This window comes from Lipophrys pholis (assembly GCF_963383615.2).
Source record: "Lipophrys pholis genome assembly, chromosome: 3".
Taxonomy (NCBI): domain Eukaryota; kingdom Metazoa; phylum Chordata; class Actinopteri; order Blenniiformes; family Blenniidae; genus Lipophrys; species Lipophrys pholis.
This window is the reverse complement of record NC_137627.1, coordinates 28,403,244-28,424,354: the sequence shown is the minus strand read 5'-3', so window position 1 is coordinate 28,424,354 and position 21,111 is coordinate 28,403,244. Positions and strand designations below refer to the sequence as shown.

General features: G+C 42.9%; 1 protein-coding gene across 1 annotated transcript in view; it reads right to left on the bottom strand.

Annotated features, from left to right (window-relative positions):
- LOC308107732 (seizure protein 6 homolog) overlaps positions 1-19,828 on the bottom strand; it is a gene marked incomplete at both ends in the record, with an annotated part of 135,965 nt that extends 116,137 nt beyond the window's left edge. The window contains 2 exons of the mRNA XM_080460220.1: positions 6,575-6,743; positions 18,511-19,828. Coding sequence (XP_080316346.1) covers positions 6,575-6,743; positions 18,511-19,828 — 1,487 coding nt within the window. The remainder of the gene's footprint in view (positions 1-6,574; positions 6,744-18,510) is intronic.
- Between the last annotated feature and the right edge of the window lie 1,283 nt (positions 19,829-21,111).

The window sequence follows — 21,111 nt, the reverse complement described above, 5'->3', positions numbered from 1 at the left end:
AATGGCATGACCAGAAGGGTGACAACAAGCAGCAGGAATGTGAAAAGCTGGTTAATTCTTTAATAAACATCAGGGATCTTCTGTAAAACAGTAAAATAATTGTTTGTATTAGTAGGACATTTCTGATCAGCTGCTTTTATTATTACTGAACTCCAAGGAGATGAATAGTAAAATAAAGGCTGTATAGGAGGCCAGAAGTAATAGTAACACTGTACTATACACAGAACTATACACTGTACTTTATACAGTACTGTGTATAGTACTATACAGTACTATACACAGTACTGTACATTGTACTATACACGGTACAATACACTGTGCAATACACTGTAATATACACAGCATGTATGTGACAGAAAAGGTACTATTTTACAATAATGTTCTAAAGTTTAGATCATCATATAAAATATCATGTACAAATCACCTTCCTGCTGAACCAGAGAGGCAACAGCTTCCTCCTCCTCCTCCTCCTCCTCCTCAGCTTCAGGGTCCATCATCCAGCCATGACAGCCACCGCGTCATCAAGTACTCGTGTTCCAATTCTCCATTAACGCCGATACGTCCTCATAAAGTTGCATTTCCGCACTTCCGAGGACGCCTTGCAAGTAGTTACTCATGAGGTAGGCGAGTACACACTGGCGCTCTAACAATTTGAAAACGGCCAATGTTTGGGTAGAATCTCTCTCTTTCCCATCCTTAAGTTGGGGGGAGCACGGCCGTGACCTGTGCAGCTGACCATGGGGTGAGAATGTCTTTGTTTAATAAATAATTGTGTTAATTCGTAACTATCTCAGATCTGTTGTTTCCATAGTCAGCCACATTTGTGGAACATGCAGAATCTAGAGAATATGGATAAAATTAATCTAACAGTGGTCATATGAGAGTAACGCGTTAATTAGTAACGCGTTACTCTCATCACTGACCAGGACCAGCTCTATTTCTGAGGCCATGAGAAGATCATTAGTAACTTTGACCAGAGTGTCTCTGTGCTATGATGAATCTAAAACCTGACTGGAAAGACTCAAACAAGTTGTTTGTACATAAATGGTCACATAGTGACTGAAATAACTTTTTCTAGAATTTTGGAAATAAAGCGAAGGTTGAATAGTGGCCTGTAGCTTATTGAAACACCTGGATCAAAGCTTGGGTTTTTATTAACAGCAACCTGAAAGGCCTGTGGAGCTTAACCTGTTACTAAAGACAAATGCTGTACAAACACACATTCTACTTTAAAGGGCGTAAATCCAGGACTGCTGGGGTGCACGGATCTGCGCCTGCCTCACTGCACTGTATCGACTCGTCTGAACAGAAAGACAGCCCTTGCTGATTTGCTTTGTATTGCTTTTGTCTTTTCCAGACGGCTTGACTCATCGAGTAAATGCAATGACAAAAAACAAATGGAAACGACAAAGACAAAACAGGGGAAGCATTGACAAAATGGAATAAGCAAAGACAAGATAGAAAAAGAATATGACTACCTTTGTATAGTTTTTGTATTATTGATTCTTTTTATAGTTCTACATTTATTTCCTTTTAATTTTGGCACTCCTGTGATTCCATAGACAAGAACCTGTTGAACAAGATGAGATAACATGTGGGGATAATTTGATTAAACATGTTGTTGACAAATGAAAAAATGCTGCCATCTTTTGTCTTCCTGGGATTTCAAGCAACATTTACAATAGGTTATATGGAGGAAAATCGCGCGTCTGTGACAAACTAGCACGTGTCTAAAGTTTATGTCTGACTGCTTTGAAACCCACATAGACTGAAAGATAACACATTTTATGAAAAAATGTCACAGAAAACTGTGGATTCTTAGGAGTTGTTTCCAACATATGTGGATAAAATCGGTCCTCTTCTCCACTCAAGATGACATCACCAACTGCAGCTGCATCCATCAGTGTTGCATCATTCACATCATGTCACAAGTATGACAGAATACCATGTCAATCAAACTGTGACCACTTAACCTGGATGTCCTGACTTTCTAAGTAAAAGCCCCAAACTCCTTCAAAATAAAAGTCTTTTTTTTTTATCAAGATGGCAACGAGGATGTCAAAATGGCTATTACATGCTTAGCTTGGCTAAGAGTGCACTGGCTTTCAAAACAAAAGGCCAAACTCCTTCAAAATTAAAGTTGTTTATTAAAATAACGATAAAAAGTCTTAACAGCAGATTAAGTGATTACCTAGGCTAGGGGTGAACTGGCTTTCAAAATAAAAGTCTTTTTTTATTTATTAAAAATGACACCTATAACCTCAAAAATGTATATTTAGGGATTAGCTAGATTACAGTTTAGCTGGCTTTCAACACAAAAGACCCAGATTTCTTCAATATAAAATACTTTCTTAAAACCTTCAAAAGTGTAATTTTATCAATATTGAAAGGGGCCAGAGGCCATGTTTGGACCAACCCCGACCGGCCAGACTGCAAGGCTGTTTGCAGCTTTAATTTGTTGTTGTGTGTTTGCTGTTTTTTTTTTTTTAATAGTGTTCACAGTTTTGAACAATTTTTTTAAATTTTTATATGGACCCAAGAATCTGCAATAAAGATTGACAGATTGATTGATTGATTGTTGTGCTTGTGGTGTGGTGTTTTATTAACACAGGACCTGTAGTTTGTAGTGCTGTAGCATAACCTAGAGTAGTTTTTTGCTCCACTTCCAGCTGCAGCCGCCATCTAAAAAAGGAGGGCCGAGTGCGTGAGTCCTTCTCTACTGGTTTTACAACACTACAGGTCAAGACTCTCACAGTGCCTCTTCACGGCACACCATGGGAACTGGGTACCATGTGGCCCAAGGCTAAACTGTGATTGATCATCTCAGCAGGTTGAGGCCCTAGAGATGCAGTGTGCATGGCCAACCGGCATATGGTTATGGTCTGATACTCACCAACTCAACCACCTGCTAACTAGTAGATAGTGCCCCTGCAGGCAAAGGCTAGGAGAAGGCAAACTTGCATTTCAAACCTGCAAACCAAGAAACTTGCTGTCACCATCCCAGCTTGCTAGGCGATGACAGATGAACAAAGGGTTTAAAGGGTGGGGTCTGTATCATGCACACTGCACTCCACCTAAAAGCTCCATTGCGCAGGCTCAAAGGACAAGTCCACATCCTAAAACCACTGAATCTTCCAAGTCCCGGCGCGATGGGAACGGGGTGAAAATGGAAGGTGTAAGATGACACTGGCTACCGCAGTTTCAGTCCTGCATGCATGCACCTGTGACGACAACATCACCCGGCAGCACCCTGAACGACTTTAGGGACAGCACTGCTTGCTCCACATGGAGAGGGGCCTAGAAAATGTGGCCTAACCAATCCTCAAGGGATATGAGGTTGGACAGAGCTGTGCCTTTTTGTTAGCCTGGCTATAGTGCTGAAGAGAAATTGAGGGGTTTTCTTGTTTTAGTGGGAAAATAGGTAGTTCAAATTTTGCAAAAGGCTTTTTTATCGATCAATAAATCTGTCCCGGCAGTACAAAACACTTTTAATTGATTTACTCTTATTTTCTGTTGGCGTGCTGAATCCTTAAGGTTGGCAGTTGTTGGTTCTACCATGAAGCTATCCTCCTCTAAGTTGTTCTTTTATCTTCAGAGGATCAATAGAATCAAGTGTGGAGTAAAGTGGGGCTGCTGCTTCATCTACAAACAACAACCTGAACAAAATCAACCTAAATGCGGGTAATGCTAATGCTAAGACAACTGTTTTACACTGAATCCACAGCTGGAATTAAAGTTAAAATTGATGGATTAAATTTGGTCACAGCATTGTCTGACAGACATCTCCTATATTTAAATTTCTCCCCAGGTTCTGTAAATCCAGTTATTGTAATTTCAAACTATATCAGGAAGTGATCTGACAGCAGATGGATGTGAGGAAAAACTGTTCTATTCATCAATGTCTATTGTGAGAACAAGATCAAGGGTGTGATTAAAATAATGACAGGGTTTATTGACATTCTGCTGAAACACAATTGTGTGAAGTAATACCAGAGCTCCTGGTGCAAGTCTGGACCAACCATAAGAAACTAAAGTACTTGCACACGGCAAGGACACTGAACTCTAAGCAGGCCAGGTGGGCTGTGTTCTTTAACTGCTTCAAATTTACACTGTCTTATTGCCCTGGTTCTAAGATTGGGGTCCCAAACACAGATCCTGGAGGGCCCTAGCCCTGCATGTCTCCCTGCTTCAACACGGCTGATTGCAAGGAGTGGCTCGTTATCTGGCTTTGGGCTGAATGTGGTGATGAACTATCAGGAGGTGTGTTAAAGCAGGGAGACATGGAAAACATTCAGGGCTGTGACCCTCCAGGTTCTGCGCTTGAGACCTCTGAATATCAAACCAGATGCCCTCTCGCAACTGTACAACCCTTCAACCGACCTCGGTGCTCCTGACACAATCTTCCCACCACCTGTTTTTTGTGGAGGCAGCCACATGGGAGGTCAAGAAGAGGGTAAAGAACAACCGATGAAGGTCTGGTGGTGCTGGGTGGAGTGTCCGCCAACTGTTTTTTTGTGATTCACTGGATCCACACCACACCCATTTTCTGTCATCCAGGAGCTAGAAGAATCCTCTTCGTGGCTCGGAAAGGCTTCTGGTGGCCCGCAATGGATAGGCATATCTAAGAGTATATGGCTGCCTCTCTCACCTGTGATGCCCCGTGACATCATCCACGGGGTTAAGGTAAAGTCGATAGATAAGGAGTTAGGAGGGACAATTAGGACGTACCCCTGAATGCCGCCCGGCCTGTCAGCGCCTGTTGACGGGACGTGTCTGCAGCGCCGCCACCTTGGGGAGGTCCTACCGCTTGTGATAAACATAAAGATCCCAGGCTAGAAAATCCACAAAAAAAAATTGTAGCTCGCTTGCTAGACCACGTATTAACACAAATAATACCTCATTGTAAAGCTGAGGAAAAGCTGTATCCCATCAAAACCTCATGGAGGAATTATTGGGAGGGGGAAAAAAAGTCTTAAAAAATCGTAAGACTAATAAAGCTGGGAAAAATAAAATAATTTAATTGAGTGTCAAAGGAACCCCCCACCCCCCCCCCCCCCCACACCCCCCCCCCCCCACACACCCCCCCCCCCACACACACACACACGCCCCCGACACACACACACACACACACACACTCACACAAAATGATATGAAAATCAAGGAAAGATTGGCCAATCGTATCTCCTTCTCTTTTTTCCTACCAACCAACCCCACAAAAAGTGCCTTGAGAAAGTCAGAGAAGCTAAATATCAATGATGTCTGGTCTTAGTTACATGAAAGATTATCAATATTACATAACGAGTTGATTTTGTTACTTTGAAATACTTGCAACACAGGCTGTGTCAAGAAATTATATAAACAATGACATTTATTACTTAGAATTACATACATTCAATGCAAATACATGTCAAATAGCAGGGAAATCAGTTCTGGCAGACATACCTCTTGTTTGCTCGCTCTCTTACTTTATGATAATCAGTAACACTTTCTGTGCAATAACACAAAAGCACTAATTAAGCCTGGGTCGACGAGCAAATTACTTGTTGGACAGCTGGACATTAAGCTTGAGTTTTTCAAAGTAACCTTTTCATAGTTTTAAGTACATGAATTATGCCCTTATCTTTATGAAAACATCTAACACGTCTTGTGTCCTGGCCAAGGTTCAGCTTGCCAGTTATCACTATCACTACCAAAACAAAGGCTTTTTTAGCCAGTGCGACAGTCAGTCTCAATCAAGTTTTTTTTATGCTTGAAATGGCTCGATTAAAGCTGGAGTCAGAGGCTCCAAGTATCGATATATTTTTCATGAAAACCATTCTTTTGGTTGCTGGGCCCTGTCAAGCAGGTATAGAGATATTGAACGAGCCTGTTCACTATGTACTGAATCATGTGAATGTGTACTGTGCAAACACAACAAGACATGGCTACCAATGAATTATCAATTAAATCAGCATAAATACACAACTTACTTGTGAAAAGTGATGCCTCGGTTCCTTGTCTCCAATGAACACCTGTTTCTGCACCCATAAGCTGCACAAAACGAGGGCATTTCGATTTTCACAAAAACTGGCGGACGGTGAGGCACGCCACAGGTGGCGTCGCGAGGCATCTAGTGCTTTATATCTATGGCTGGGCCTGGCTTACTGGCGCTCACCACGAGAGGTGAGTAAGACAGATGCGGCTCCTCGTGTTCACTTTCACGGGTAAAGATCAATTTCTGACAAACAACTTATTAGTGATAATATGAGGATGTCATTCATGGATTTGAGTTTTAAACAGTGTTTCGTACGAGGGAGTCTTGAGCTTGTTCAGAGTGAACTTCCAGGATCAAGTCTGCCGGAATAATTAGAGATCATGCAATGCACTCTCACACTAAGAACCAGGGTAGGTGCCCCACCCTCTGTTCCGGCGTGAGACTACACTTCAATTTGACAGATTTAGTAACCCTGCTCTGTATGCATGTGGGTTACAGTTACATTTGTCGATTGTACTTTTGTGCTGTACGCTTTCTTTTGGGGAAAAAATTAAACAAAAAATTATTTTCTGTTGGATTTCATGTCTGTGGAAAGTTTACCGATCATCATCCTCAGCCAGCGCCACCTTCTCAAAATGAATGTGCAGTCTCTGCCCTTCAGGGGCCTCCAGCATCCAGTGGCACGTCAGGTTGTTGCTGTAGTTGGTTGGAAAACCAGGTGAGACGATCCGACCCACAGTGACGTTCCTGATCAACCCACCGCAAGCAGCTGGGAGAGGAAGGAAAATGGAAATGGGGTTAAAATACAACTGTGTTTGAGCTTCTGCTTTCTAAATGAACTGGATCTCAGCAGAAATGCTCAACTGACGTTCAGAGCATGAAGATTGTGGCAGCCCGAAACTTCTATCTTCTCATGAGTCCTGGATCTGGGACCTTCATATTTAAATTGCATGTAATCAAACTGCTTTAAAGCCAATACCTAAGCTGCTCAGGCCTTCATCAGCTTCTACACCTGCAGATATACACCATCTCAGGGCTTTTGTGGACCCTGAAGGTGGTTTAACTGTGGAGCTATCTGCAATTTCTTTTTTAAACTGCTCCCGGGCCAACACACACTCAGTTAAACATTCTTCTCATCCTGTGGTCTTTTGCCTACAATTTCAAACTTAATTTTCACGAGTGGAGTATTTCTTCCCTCTGAGATTCTTCTGGAACCTGATCGTGCCTGCTTGTAATCGAAAGAGCTGAAACGGCCCAATTATCAACCAGACTGCTTTTAAGTCACATTTTCATAAAGCTGGATTGTCAGCAGAAGTCAAATGCAAGGAAACTTCATACAACTCCCAACTTGTCCAGTGGTAATGTATCTGTCAATAAGTTCACCTCGTTCATTGAAGATTTACCGCCTACAATCAAACGCATTCTTGTGATTATTTTACAGTCTTCAAGCAACTGTTTCTGTGCAGGATCTTCTTTGTACCTTGTGTCATGACATCCCCAGTCTCTCATGTTTTCTCTTGTGTTATCTTCTCTGCTTTAGAATCTACTTGCTTTTGGATTACAGTTTTGATACTTCTGTCTAACTCTTAAAAGTTAGACCCTTGTAAAACCCTAGAAAATACAATGTAATATACACAGTCCTTAAAAGGTTTGGATGCTATCTCATTTTTCCCAGTATTCCTTTCCTTTTTCTTTTTGTAGTCGTATAGTAAAAGTCCAAATATCCACCCTGTGAATCAGGTTTATTATGTTTTTAAGCAGTTTCATGGTGGGCGGGTCCTTCTGCAGCCAGTCATTTGTTCTTGCCTTTTTGCTCGCAACCATAATGATCCTCATAAGGCATGTCTCCCTTGCTCAAACCCTTCGGGAGATTTCCTCAGTACATCGATATGAAAGAGACATCTAATGCGATACCCAGGGTTCCTGATATTAGTCGTTCTACCTCCTTCCAGAATTTCTTTCCATTTGGGCAAGCCCAGAATATATGAAAGCAGTCTGCAGAAACCGTTCCACACTTATTCCAGCAGGACACCTCTGAACCACACCATTTTGATTTCTGGTTCGTTGTAGCTATACGTCATTCGAAATTACTTTATTGGCTTCTTTCTCCCAGCACAGTGTAATATAATCTGTTGAATTGTTATTGTTGGACATAAAACTTTTGTATAATTTCCCCAAAATGCCTTTTGGGGTTTTAGATTCATATGCTTCATTAAATATTTGAATTATAGATGAATTTTCTTTAAGTCCATGAGTCTTATTTTCTTTTACAAAAAAAAGTAATGTATTTGTAAATATCGGAAAAAGTCTTCTTCAGCCAAATCATAGTTTTGACAGAAATCCTCAAAACTAAGTACCGTAATTTCTAGACTATAAGCCACTGCTTTTTTCACAAGCGTGGAACCCTGCGGCTTACAAAATGAGGTGGCTAATTTATGGAATTTTAACGGGTCAGCGGGCTTCATGCCGAAAGATTCTACTTCCGCAATACATGCTGTTTTGAGCGTCTCTGCTTCTCCAAAACTTGCCCTGAAAGTGATATTTCTAGTCTTCGTTACCTCATCTTGGTGGCACCGAAAATGAGGTATGTTGATGCTTATTCATAGCACAAAGTTAACCGCCTCCACAGATTTACAGCTTCACTTTCCTGCTTGACTCTTTCTGAAGCTTAGATGAACCACCTCAACTGGCTCCTCTGAATTTGGAGCAGTCGCGGCTCCTCTTTGAGTCATTCCTGATGGTGAGCTCTTCACTTTATCACGAAGCGTGGCGCTGGCCACCCTGCGGAAAAAAACGTGCTTGTATCCCTAATCCCATTGTTTTGGTTACGACCCACAGTTCAGGACCATAGCTGAGGGTAGGGATGCAGACCAACTGGTAAACAGAGACCATTGCTTTATAGCTCAGCTTCTCTTCAGCACAACTGTCTGGTACAGTGACTGCATAACTGCAGCCGCCTGTCTGAACCTGTGGCCGATCTCACGATCCCTCCTCCCATCACTCGTGAATGAGACCCTGAGATACTTAAAACTCCTCCACCTCGGGACGCTCCACCGCCCCTACCTGGAAAGGGCATGCCACCCTTTTCCGAGAGAGGACGGTGAACTCAAATTTAGAAGTGCTGATACTCATTCCAACCACTTTACATTAGGCAGTGAACCGTTCCAGTGAATGCTGGAGGCCCTCATGTGATGATGCCAGAAGAACAACATCATCTGCAAAAAGCAGAGACGTCACCCTCCGGGCCCCCCGCATGTTGCCCTCCCGCACCCGGCCTCACCAAATCCTCTTTATAGGATTTGGTGACTAATATAAGGACTAATATTCTTTCCTAAGAAGGTTTGATGAGCTGCTCCTCTCCCAAGTGCACCTGTGAGATCTAATCTGAGACCCCTTCAGGAGGCTATCATCCCCTGAAGGAAGTCTTATGTTTCTTTTACAATGTTTCATTTCCAACATAATGGATCCCACTCTCTGGCACTCATAACTATCTGCTTCTAGCAATCAGGCTTTATTGTAGCTGTGCCACTTTTCACTCCGCCCTTCATGTGTGAGACTGTTACACACCTCTTCCCACACAATCAAGCAGGCCAAAACACAAATCTACAATTTACAGTGCTACACTCAGGAAATACTGTCTGAAATGGTTCAGGTTCAGGTTTAGAGGAAAACTTTCCAATGCCAAGAAATAGGCTTAGTTTTTATAATAAAACTAAAGCCAGCATGGTGACTGCTATTCCACATACTACAGGTACATCTCAAAATATCTGAATATCATAAAAATGTTCAACATTGCTTGTCACTCATTTCAGAAAGTCAAACCCATATATGATATAGGCTCATGACACATAGCGTGAAATATTTCAAGCCTTTATTTCTTGAAATGTTGATGACTATGGCTTACAGATAGTGAAAACCTAAAATTCAGTGTCTCAGAAAATTTGAATATTGTGGAAAAGTTTCATTTTGGAAAGTCATGGTGTCACACCCTAATCAGCTAATTAACTCAAAACGTCTAAAAAGGTTTCCTGAGCCCTTAAATGGTCTCAGTCTGGGTCAGTAGGCTACACAATCATGGGGAAGACTGCTGACTTGACAGATGTCCAGAAGACAGTCATTGACACCCTCCACAAGGAAGGTAAGGCACAAAAGGTCATTGCTAAAGAAGCTGGTTGTTCACATAGTTCTGTATCCAAGCATTTTCATAGAAAGTTGAGTGGAAGGAGAAAGTGTGGTAGGAAAAGGAACACCAGCAAAAGGGACCGCAGCCTTGAGAGGGTTGACAAGCAAAATGCATTCAAGAATTTGGGGGAGCTTCACAAGGAGTGGACTGAGGCTGGAGTCAGCGCATGAAGAGCCACGACACACAGACCAATCCTAGACATGGGATACAAATGTGGCATTCCTCGTGTCAAGCCTCTCCTGAACAAGAGACAACATCAGAAGTGTCTTAAGGCCCCTGCATACTTCCTTTTTGAACCCATAAGAACAAGAAGAAAATTCGACAGTGAGGTCAGCCAGCTGCTGAACAAAAAGCTTTTTCGGGAGGACAGTTCATGGTCCGATAAGAACCTGAAACTCGCAGGCCATGCCCCCTCACAGCAGCCACACGTCTGTGAAGCGGCGTTTTAACTTTCCAACAGCACAGTTTATGTCTCGCCTCCAGTGCTTTCAGAAAGGCATTTCGCTGAACTGTTTCAGTAATAAAAGAGAGTTTTTGTCCGAGCGAGTTGGTCTGGTTTTAACTACAGGAACTGCACTTCAACATTTTAACGAGCTGTGGCACTCATACGTAGTGATGTTACAAGTTAAATATGATAAAAATATGACTGATAGTCATTAGCGAGCTGGAACACGCATGCGCAGCAGGCGGCAATGCAGAAGTTTCGGGCAGTGCGGTACCTACATAATTCAGCCAGGACGGTTGGCACAGCCGAAATAAGATTTGTTCGGCCAGAAGGAGCTGGCCGAAGGAAATTACGTCATTTCGTTCGGCAGGACCCTGCACTGCAAAACTTTCTTCTTGTTCTAATGGAGTATGAATTGGCCTTAACCTGGGCTGTGGAGAAAAAAGAAATGGGCTGTTGCTCAGTGATCCAAAGTCCTTTTTTTCAGAGGAAAATAAATTTTGCATATCATTTGGAAATCAAGGTCCCACAGTCTGGAGTGTTGGGATTTATGGTTGGTTATTAGCATTAAATTACTGTAAGTAATAGATTACTGAAAGTAATAAATCACTGGAAATAATTTATGAAAATTTTTAATTATTAATGGATGTAAATGGTCATTTACTCATTAACAACTCATAAAGTAATTGAGTAATTACTATTTTAATATATATATCAAAAAACAATACACATTATATATCTAGCTTTTAGCCTCATGTTGTGATCTTGTATAGCTTCTTCATTGCTTTATTTGCTTGTTAAATTAGCAAACAGTGATGAATGTTATTGTCCAAATTCCATGGACAATTGAAGAAAATCACAGCTGAATCACACCAAATTCCTACGGGTGCCTGCGGCTAACAACCTCACCTGGGGCCTCATTTATAAAGGTTGCTTACGGACAAAATGGGCCCTGAAAGATGCGTACGCCACTTGTCACACAAACTTTGTGATCTAAAAAAATAAACATTGCCGGAGAATGTGCGTACTGATACGCAAACTTTGAATCTTGCACACGCACATCTTGGAGACAAGGGGAATCTGATAGGGCTGATTGTGAGGTGGAGAATTGAAGCCAGACTCATCTCATACATTTCAATCATTCATTCATTTTCTTCCGCTTATCAGTTTCCGGGTGGCGGGGGTGACAGTCTGAACACCGTCACCCAGATCACATTGAACTGATTAAGAACCTTCCTGCAGGTGGTGAGCCCACAGGAATCTCATACATTTATTATCTTCAAATATCAGACTTATAGATCCACGTAATCATAAACATCCAAGCTGCAGTGGTATAGATGTTTCTTTCGTGGAACTTTAAAACTGAATCAGCAGCACCATGTTCATATGTCATAGTTTCATCTTCAAATGATACAGAGCGGTGGATAGAACTGATTGATTATCAATTGTGACAAAGTGTGTAACAATCAGTCTAATTTCAGAGTAAGCACATAAATAGTGCGGTGACAGCCATGAGTAGAGCTGCAGTGTGGATGCACCGGCGTTGTGTAAAACCTGATTCCCGTTCACGGGAGTGCACACTGGCTGTCGATGGGGATGTCTGTTCTGTTCCAGCTGCTTTTATTGGGATTTACAGCAATAACGTACAAATATACTAAACTGTATCCACACAGTAACAACTAAAGTGAGTCTCTGGGAAAGTCTCAGGCAAAAAAAAACTGCAATTGAGATGATTTACCAATGGGTTACATGTAAAATAAAGAAATCATAGATTTTATATTGCTTATTTTATTATCATACATACATGATACAGTTATGTAGTATATTTTTACGTTATGGCTGTAAATCCTGATAAAAGCCACTTGCGGTATGGTCGGGAAGCACTGCTGCTGCAGACAGACGACCTCCTCCACCCTCCGCCTCCAACTCTCTAGTGACTTGAGAATACAACACAAAGTCCACTGAGCCTTTTTACAAGTCCCTGTTCAAATATTTAATTTAATAAACAGATAAAACTGAACTTTATCGGTCTGCTGTGTCTCCACCAAAATGTCTCCTTCCCTCTGCGACACTCTGGCACACGGTGGCCGTCACAACCAGCAGTGAGCTCTGCTGCTGCCCCCCATGATGTCATTCTCATCTGGCCTCCACCTTCACATCAGATTCTTCTTCTCCACCTCTGCTGTCACTGATCTCTCTGTGACTCTCACACTATTTACAGCGGTGACAACACGCTGCCGATCGCTTATATTTTCTTTTATTAGTGAGTCCACTACTGTGACACCAAATATCATTTTCCTGACCTCCACCTCGTCCGTGACTATTTCTCTCTCCGTAAAATTCCTTTTCTTGGTCTTTTCTGTCAGGATTTAGCGTCAAATGCCGGCGAACAACGGGCTGATTGAGATGCAAAAATATTGACGAGGCACTTTGCATTGACCATTTATGGTAGAAAGTGGGCGTGTTGAGGGCGGGAGATGAGCTGCGCAACTTTCCAGTTAGAGTGTGATCTATAAAAGGAAAGTGCGAGCAGATGTGCGTATGCATTGTTTTATAAATCCAAATTTTTGGGGGCGCACATCATTTTCTGCTTTTGGGCGCAAGTACATTTTTAGTTGGAACCCTACGCAATGAGGCCCCTGGTCCATCCACACAGAGAGTGGTATGGGCTGCCGAGAAGATCATTGGGGTCTCACTGCCACCAATAGGGGACTTGGCAGAAAAACATTGTCTGTCAAGGGCATTGAGGATCACCCCCCACTCACCCTGTCCGTGGACTGTTTTCTCTTGTCCCCTCAGGCCGGAGGAACCACAGCCTGCGATGAAAAACTGCCAGGTTCAAGAACTTATTTATTCTCTGTTTTAACTTATTTTCACTTATTTATTCTTTCAATGCATTTTAGGCACATTAGTTTTTCTCAGAGGTTTTCAAGTATTTTATCTCCAGTACTTTTTATGTGTTTTTCTATCATTGACCCTGCATCGAAATTTCATTCTGCAGTGCATTTTTGATGTAAATTATCAGGAGGACAATACAAGTTCTATCTATCCATCCATCCATCCATCCATCCATCCATCCATCCATCCATCCATCCATCCATCCATCCATCCATCCATCCATCCATCCATCCATCCATCCATCCATCCATCCATCCATCCATCCATCCATCTATCTATCTATCTATCTATCTATGTTTTCATGAGCACACTAATTCATTATTTCTACAAGAAAGAACTTTAAAATTCATTGATCTGGTGGAGTTCAAAACCATTCAAGTATTGTACAAAACCAAGAATACTTTATTACCAGGGAATATCCAGAAAATGTTGTGAAACAGTTAATGGTTATGATTTAAATTAGTTAAATTTCAAGATGTATAAAGTGCCCACGACTGTCACCGTCTGTGGAGTAAAGCTGTGGAATAAATTTTGAATTGGGATCAAACAAATATCAAATATAATTCCGTTTATAAAAAGGTATAAAGGACTGATTCTTGAGAGGTACAATAGTTAATCTTTTTGAAGGTTTGCTTGTTAAAAGGAGGATATTGACTCAAATTGTAACACAGTTTATTGTAAACATATGTGCAACTGCTAGCGTTAAATCACATTTAAAAAACATTCGTCCTGATTTGTTGACAGGGATGTAGGAGTGTTTGATGGGTAGGAGTCAATAAGTTTTTACTTTTTCCTACTCCTTTTTGTTCATGCTAATGTAGATTTAGTAGTTTGTTGTTTTGTTTTATTCAACTGAATATTTATTTTCTTTTTCTTTTATGTTTGTATGATTGAAATAAAGATTCATTCATTCATTCATTCATTCATTCATTCATTCATTCATTCATTCAATTGCCAATAAAATATGTCAATATTTGATCATTTCTGATCGAAGCTGAAATAACTACCACTTTGTGTTTCATATGGAATTCACCTATATTCTAATTTTGGATCTTGTGAGCAGCTGAATGTGTGTTTTAGTGAAATGCTACGCCCTTCACTCAGTTATTAGTAGTTATTGTAGTAATAGGTAATAACATTCTCATGTCATTCAAAACTGATGTTATTAAACTCAGCTTTTAGACCACACTGTACAATATAACTACTGCAAAAATATCAAACCTGCTATTCAACCAGAATAGCTGAAAATTTTGCTGAAACTTCTGTTTATTTCAAACACAAACTCACCTTGAAAACAATAAGTTATTCCAGCACTTCTAATCTGGTGTCTTTTCAGATCTCAGCACAGAAACAAAGTTTCTCTAAACCACTGCAGGGACTAAGGCTTATTTCTGTTATCATTTCTCTCAATATTATGATTCACACACTTCCTCTTGCTAGTTTCTTTCAGCCACCGAATATCTAGTCCATTGATATGTTGATATTAAACTTGATGTAACGCCAAGCTGCTCCACTCTGCCTCTCAGTAATGACTGCCTGCCTCATGAAGGCTATCAAATAAGTCCATCTTCTATAACAGTGGTCCCCAACCCCCAGGCCGCGGACCAGTACCGGTCGGATGGAACCAAAATAATTGCTCAAGACCCTCAGTCTACTGCGGTTGCTACAATACATTACCGCTGTTGGGATTTATGGTTGGTTATTAGCATTAAATTACTGTCAGTAATAGATTACTGAAAGTAATAAATCACTGGAAGTAATTTATGAAAAATTTAAATTATTAATGGAAGTAGATGGTCATTTACTCATTAACAACTCCTAAAGTAATTGAGTAATTACTTAAAAAGGAAAAAAAGGAATAAATTATCAAAAATAATTTATTAATAAAAATTTTTTTTAATTTGCATAAATTTGTTATTTATGTATTAATAATAAATCGGGGCACCACCAGATAAATTGGAAATAGCTAATACCAAAATATCAGTCTCATTTGTGAAAAGTTTATTTAAGTTAGTTAATATTTCTGCATAAAATATAACAATCTTAAATAGAATAGAAGGTGTGAGATCCGAGCACAGACTGTTACAAACCAGTGAATTGTCAACAATAAATACACAATAATCACCAAGAAGCGTTCAATTCAGCTAACAGGCGTTTCTTAATAAAAGTGTATTAATTCATAAATAATTCTGAAATCATTTCATAAATCAACACATTCAAAGAGCAAACGACATCTAACACGGAGATCTAATCTACTAAACAGCAAACACTATGTACAAAGAGTGTGTGTGTGTGTGTGTGTGTGTGTGTGTGTGTGTGTGTGTGTGTGTGTGTGTGTGTGTGTGTGTGTGTGTGTGTGTGTGTGTGTATGGTCTGGAGTGAAAGAGTGTAACGACCTCGAACGTCCACCAGGTGGAGGCAGACGTCGGCGGGTCAATGCGGTGACTGTGACGACCACTAGGGGCGTGCGGCGGCGTGCAGAGGGAGAGCGCAATGACTTGATGTTTCCACCAGGTGGATGTCAAGAGGGATTGCGATGACCCACGCGACCACTAGAGGCGTTTGACTGGCTCTTTCTGGGGACGCGGCAGTTGCTCAGCGACCAGAAAAACAAGACGTCCGTTATGCTTGAGGGCGGTCTCGGAGCGAGGCTGTCTACCGAGGGCGTAACGAACGGGCGGTTCCGTTGGCCCGGTTCCGAGCGCCGGAGTCCTAAGTGGTGGTCGGGACCTGCAGTTAGAACTCTTGCGATCGAGGCAGATCTGCTCTTGGTTGTTACATGCAGCTGTGTGTGTGAGCTTATCTTGATCAGATAACACGAGTGCAGGGGCTGCGCAGACTCGGGTTAGTGGAGAAAGGGGGAGAATGAGAGAGGGTGAAGGCAAGAGAAAGACAGAGAATTCTGGCGACACTCGGTTCTGAACCCTGGTTCCTCCACACAGAACTTCCAGTGGACTGGAGCTCACTTGGACCTCTGGTTCTGAGTTGTAAAACCTGAGTCCTGGACTTGGTTGGTGCGCGTGAACGCGCGTACACAAACATATGAGATGCTGCGGCCTTCTGAGCGGCACATTGAAACACATTGCAGTTTCAACAGAACATCATTCTAACTATTCTGCCCAGACAAAAGCTCTCACCCTCCGTGGTTTGGTGAAGGTTGGTTCTGTGAGGCTCTGGTAACTGGTTGTTACCGGGTCTGAATTCAACATCCTGAATTCAGAGGCCTGGCTTCAGCTGCAGGAGTGGACAGCACGGCAGTTGAAGGAGGAGAGGAGACAATGGTTCTGGTCTGCAGAATCCCCCAAGAAAGGGAAAAATAGAAGAAACAGACGGAGTAGTCCAAACTGGGTCCTGCACGTCCAGCGGGCTGGTGTTGGTTCTGTCTCTTTGTTTCGCCTTGGTGCTCTCTAATACCATCCTGAGGCAAGCAGAGACTTGTGTCTCCCTCGATGGTCAGATTGAGAAGCCGAGAGTGTTGGTTGGAAAAGTTTCACCCAGGCTTGAATTTCGGATCCCTGTGGTGTTTGGGTTGGATTCGACCATCCTCATTGGTTACCAACCTCGGGGGTCGTAAAACTGGCTCGCTCCCCTGCTGTTTTATGGCCTGTTCATTGTCCCTGGTGTTTCTCCTCAGTCAGAGAAACTTCTGGAGGAGTTCACTGGAATCTTCAGCCCAACATCCCCCCTTTGTTTCGAAGAGTGGGATACTAATTGCAGTCTTTGGAGCAAACCTGGGCCATATAGTCCATATGATTGTGGAGTCCATGTGAATGTCCGGATGTCCTGGAAAACATCATGTCCACAACAGTCCAACAGTTCATACAGTTCATGTGCGAGGCTAATGTCTGGGCAGACAGAGAGACCAGTCTGGGCAGACTTTTAACTTCTTTTCTAACTACCTACAACCACAATACTCATTTCGTACAGTTTGCCAAACATGAATGAAAATGAAGTACCAGAGTTGAAGAAAGGAAAGGGAAAGGGGAACAGGTGGTTAGAAAATAGTTAGTAGGCTCCTCCCACACCTCCCGGAGGATAGAGGTTAGCTTGCGACATGTTTGTGGACCAGTTTACAAAAGCGGAGGTACCGGATGCAGGGAATTGAGTCTGATCTGTAAAATTTGGAGGTGGTTGCACCTGGCGTGGGCAACGACATCGGCGATGGTTCACCAGTGAGCAAGCGTCCAAGAGCCACCAGCCGTCTGGGGGGTCTTGGTGCACCTGCTCCGGGTAGGAGTGAGAGAGTGAAGTGTGGTGTGTGGAGATCTACGTGTGTGTTCCCTTCCAAAACCCAACATTCACTACAGAGACTTCAAACTGTACACATTATTTCAATAATGGCTAAGTTCTGAAGAAATCACAACTCTTGGCTCTGTGGGTTCACAGAGGTTAAAGTAGCACTGCAGAGACTATGTCAGATGTATCTGTGAAGGTTGATAACCGTGGTGGTGTTAGTCTTGAGAAATTGCTCAACCCGGGTTAGTGGAGCTAAGTAAGGTGGTTCTACCTGTACTGAAGCTGCTAACGGAGGAGCTTATCTCCCTACGATCTCCTGTGAGATCTCCGACTACACACAGGAGTTATTTCTCCTAAACAATACTCAACAGAGTCTAAGGCATGCTAAGTGGTGTTAATAGAGCTGGATATGAGTTTACAGTGACTATATTTCCCTGAACGGTTCAACTCAAGCTTTGAAACTGCTCAGGTTGTCTAAGGAGGCAGAGTTAGATTTCTGATGGTGGCAGGGTTAGTACATGCACCTGATAGGATCTGAGCATGTTGTCACTAAACCCTACTGATAAAAATCTCCTCTGCTCCTGGGGTGGAGGTTCTCCCCCCTCGCTAGGGGAGGAGTTAACCTTACTCCTCCCCTAAATGGATTAAAGGGAGTAAATGGATCGAGTGGCTCTGCTGTGCAGGCCGTGACAGCACTGCCCTCTTCTGGTTGGTCCAGAAGGTGCAGTGAAGGGTTTTTTCCTCTACCAGTCATTCTTCTGATGGAAGTGAAACCTGTGGGGTGGTGCACGGTGGACCGAATGGTCACCAGCACCTGTTGGAGGTTCACCTCTTCATCTGTACCACTGCTGTTGCCATACCTGAGTATGTGGGTGGTGCTGTGGTTGACTTGGTCAACCTGGGAAGATGAATGGGAGTGGTTTGGTAAATGGAGGTTGGTCTCCATTACCAAAATGTCACACAGAGCAGCCATGACACTGGGGGTGACATGAGGGCTTCTGTCTGAGTCGACGGAAGGTGGGAGGCTCCAGTGACTGAACACTTGGTTCAGACGGAGGACAGCAGCCGTGGTGGCCGTGTCAAGGGGGAGCTGGAAGTCCTCGACATAAATGTCAAGCGGGCCCTGACAGACATTTTCATCATGATCATGATGACTGAATGGAACGGTCTGAGTCTTGGCGAAGGCTTTCTCGCAGTGGGAGATCTGTATCTCCACGCTGTTAAGCGGTCTGCTAGCGTACGCCACAACTTTGTCTGTGTCATGTGGCTGCGCTGGGGCAGCACTGAGACTATGAGTGGGAAAGTCTGTCTGGAGGAGGGACTCTGTGTCCTGGTCTAGGTGGGCCAGACAGGATGTTGAGCAGAGTTTCTCTTTTGTGAGCCAGAAAGATGTTTCTGCAGGAGTTTCCCACTCCAAGGGCTTGTCTTCATTAAGGAGTTCTCTGGGGGGTCCAGCACTCACTGCACAGTCCCTGGTGGACTGTGAGGAGTGGCTGCAGACCACATGGAGGCTCCTAAGTCCTGACACGTTAGTCGGGGCTCTGAGGTTTTGAATGGCGTGAACTCTCCTTGGTTGGGGTTCAATCCCATCAGCGCCACCTATGAGCCCGATGTGTTCAACTCTGGTGCGGCACCCCTGAACTTTGCTGAGAGCAAGTTTGGTTCCAGCTACCAGGAGTTGATAAAGGACGTGTCGTGTTTCGGTTAAATGTTCCTCAAAGGTGCAGTGACGCATGAGGAAGTCATCCACATGGATGAGATTGCCGTGAGCGGCAGTGTTGCTCATCGTTGTGTGGAGAAGGATGGTAGACACCGATGGTGGGTCTAAGTAGCCGAACTGGCACCGGTTCCAGGTGGACTGGCGGTTACCAAAGAAAGAAGCTAGCTGGTACTGGTTAGCGGGGTCCACCTTCGTGGTCCTGATCCGCTTTACCACGTATGCAGCTAGAAAGAGTATGTACTGGTGTACCAAAGATGGCGGTGCTTTTTGGTCAGTGGGGACGTGCACCAGGGGGAGGTCTGTGACCCCCCCTTTTATGCGAGTCCTGCGCAAAGATCGTTTGATAATCGCAGAAGACCTCGATGTGTGCATCTCCTCGTTTCTGCTGTGTTAAAGCGTTAGCTTTAGCAGAATGTGGCTCGGTCTTTGACTCGAAACCTGAATAAGGTTCTTCTGGACCAGATGTGGTCTGTTTACCTGAAGTGTCTGTATTCTCTGGTTGAGTCATCGGAGCGTACACAACCATGTCACCTTCGGTGCTCGGTTTTGTACCATTGAGAACCTGTTCGAGGTTATCATGGCGAGTGCTGGTGAGGGTTTTGGTTGTGACAATGAGAAGAGCGGTGTCATGCATGTCGTCACGGTCTTGTCTGTTTCCTGTTTTATTTTGTAGTTCATGCTGTCTCTCGTTTCAGGCTCCTTGACTTCCCCTCCTCGTGTGATTGCTGCTACCTGCCTTGATGTCTTTCACCTGTGCCTGATGGTGTGATTGTTTCCACCTGGTGACTGCTCTTTAAGTTGGCCTTCTGTTCTGTGTCTTGTTGCCAGTTTGTCTGTGTTTTTTCCACCAATCGCTCCAGCCCCTTACTCTGTTTCTCGTTTCATGGTGTTTTTTGATCATTTTTCAAGATTCCTGTCCAGCCCTCATCTGACCTTCAAGATTTGTGACCCTTGCCTGCACGACTTCAAATGAGCTTCAGCGTTTTCCACCTCCCTTTTTTCCTTTTTGTCTAATAAAAGACAATAGCTCGCAAACCAGCTGTGTCCAGCATTTGAGTCAACATTTCTCCGGTGACATTGAGGACCTGGTTGTGTCTCCACGTGTACCTGCCTTGAGTGAGGCTGGTTTTGCAGCCAACAATGATGTGCTTGAGTGTAGCTGGGGCTGAGTACAGGGTACATGCTGGGTCCTTACAAAGCCATAGCTGTAAATTTGTGGGAGAGGGTAGGACATCATAAGTGGCTCAGACGATAAAACTTAGCCTGTTGGATTCCATACTCCAGAGCAGGGCTGGAGTGGGACTAATTTTCACCTCTGGAGTTGTATACCTCAGACCGGCTCACTTTAGATCTCACCTATTAAAATCATGTAATTATAATCTTACATGTGAATCTTACATGTGTTCTGTAAAGCCTTGTAATTCAGTGTATTTTCCTAAAATATTTCCAATTCATTGCAAATAAGGGTTGCTTCATAATGAAAATGTTGTTCAACAAAAGTGCATCAACATTATACATCTTCTTTTTTTTATATATACTTTCAGAGTATATATTTCAAATAGCTGCTAACAGATATCCAAACCTAAAAAAATTAATAAAAGCATAAAATATTAGATTGAAAATATAGAATTAAAAAATGTACTTTCTTATTACAC